The sequence below is a fragment of the Alosa pseudoharengus genome, unplaced genomic scaffold, assembly GCF_046254945.1.
Source record: "Alosa pseudoharengus isolate Yale_2024_CS ecotype anadromous, Long Island Sound unplaced genomic scaffold, YU_APseudo_1.1 YU_APseudo_1.1_scf_6, whole genome shotgun sequence".
In the NCBI taxonomy this organism is placed as follows: Eukaryota; Metazoa; Chordata; class Actinopteri; order Clupeiformes; family Clupeidae; genus Alosa; species Alosa pseudoharengus.
The window spans coordinates 13,174,029-13,175,332 of NW_027468848.1; the positions used below are offsets into that span (position 1 = coordinate 13,174,029).

The following is a 1,304-nucleotide window of genomic DNA, read 5'->3' on the forward strand; positions in this document are numbered from 1 at the left end:
TGCCCACACATACAACAAATACATGTCAACGACTGTCTCTCAAAAGCAAAAAACTGCTTACTTTCCAAGTTCCTCATAGAGCTGAAATTCGTCTGTAAATCGCGTACAGGTTGTCGTGGCCATGTCTTCTTGTCAGATTATGACTATTCCTCTATTATTAAATATGATCTATGATTAAAGTGTCGCTTTGTTGAGCTCGATATTGCTCAGCAAACGAATACGTCCTCCCTGTTTTAGACAACAGATATGCATACGAATAATGATAAAATCGTATTTCTGGGCGGCGGACTGGTAGGTTGGTAGACTGCTTGGCTACGTCCTCCCCCGCTCGCTGTCAGTTGCGTTCTACTGCTACAAAATGCGTCTTGCTGTCTGACCAATGCCGAGACTCTGCCAGTCAGCTCAACACTGCCACCGACCGGGTGTTGCAAATAACTGCAAATTATGTGAAGACCGGCCACAGTACGCGCTCTGGTCGGACTAGCCTTAAACTAACTTTTGAACAGTTGCTTTTGAACCAATATAGGCTATCCATTGTATGAATTTGTTTTGACCGGAACTCACATCTTTTGGTTATCTTTTTCTGTGTAAAAAGGTTAAATTAGTCTGTCAAACCTATATTTTGTATACAATGTTTTAATTTCCTCTATAATATTTGCTGTGTGCCCGCCTTACAATAAGGAGTTGCTAGTCTATAGGTCAAAGCCAAAGGTCAGAAAATTATAGTTTAAGTAAGATAGGCTACAACCACCATTATTTAGGGAAACTATCTGCTTTACTTTTTAACCTGATTTGTTTTCTTTCCCCCTTTCAAATTATGTATTTCTGTTGTGCATTCAGAATTACTTCAGGCATAGTTGTGTGTGTAAGTTTATTTTGACAGAACAACTTTTTATGTGCTGGGAGAAAACATGGGGAGTAAAGTGTTGTAGGCGGTAGGCCCATAATGATTTGTTAACAGTGGTGAATATATAAATAGCCTATTAAACAGAAGTGAAACCCAACAGTCTGAACCCAACTGTCTAAACAGTCTAAAGTGAAGTCTATAATGATTTCACGTCATTTGTTTATTTTATCCTGTTTGTTCTGTTCATTTTATGTTTGCTAGTTTTGTGTTCCCAGTAAAAAATGACCGGTGCATTATAACTTGTTCTAAATCCATAGTAACATATATCATCTAATTTTGTGATACAACTTAGTATCAACTTAAGTTCTATTAGATATTACCAGTTTGAACGTCCATTTGCTATTTATGGCCGCCAAGCCTCATTGAGCGCATGCAAGTCAGAAAGGGGAAAATTCTA

The 1,304-nt window shown here is 38.2% G+C and overlaps 1 protein-coding gene across 14 annotated transcripts in view; it reads right to left on the reverse strand.

Moving 5' to 3' along the window:
• The window catches only part of camk2b1 (calcium/calmodulin-dependent protein kinase (CaM kinase) II beta 1), an 80,283-nt gene extending 79,942 nt beyond the window's left edge, over positions 1–341 (reverse strand). For all 14 annotated transcript variants that reach the window (XM_076269855.1, XM_076269852.1, XM_076269851.1 and 11 more), the window contains exon 1: positions 62–341. In XM_076269855.1, the coding sequence (XP_076125970.1) occupies positions 62–123 (62 nt within the window). In that variant the 5' untranslated portion in view covers positions 124–341. The remainder of the gene's footprint in view (positions 1–61) is intronic.
• Positions 342–1,304: the final 963 nt, after the last annotated feature.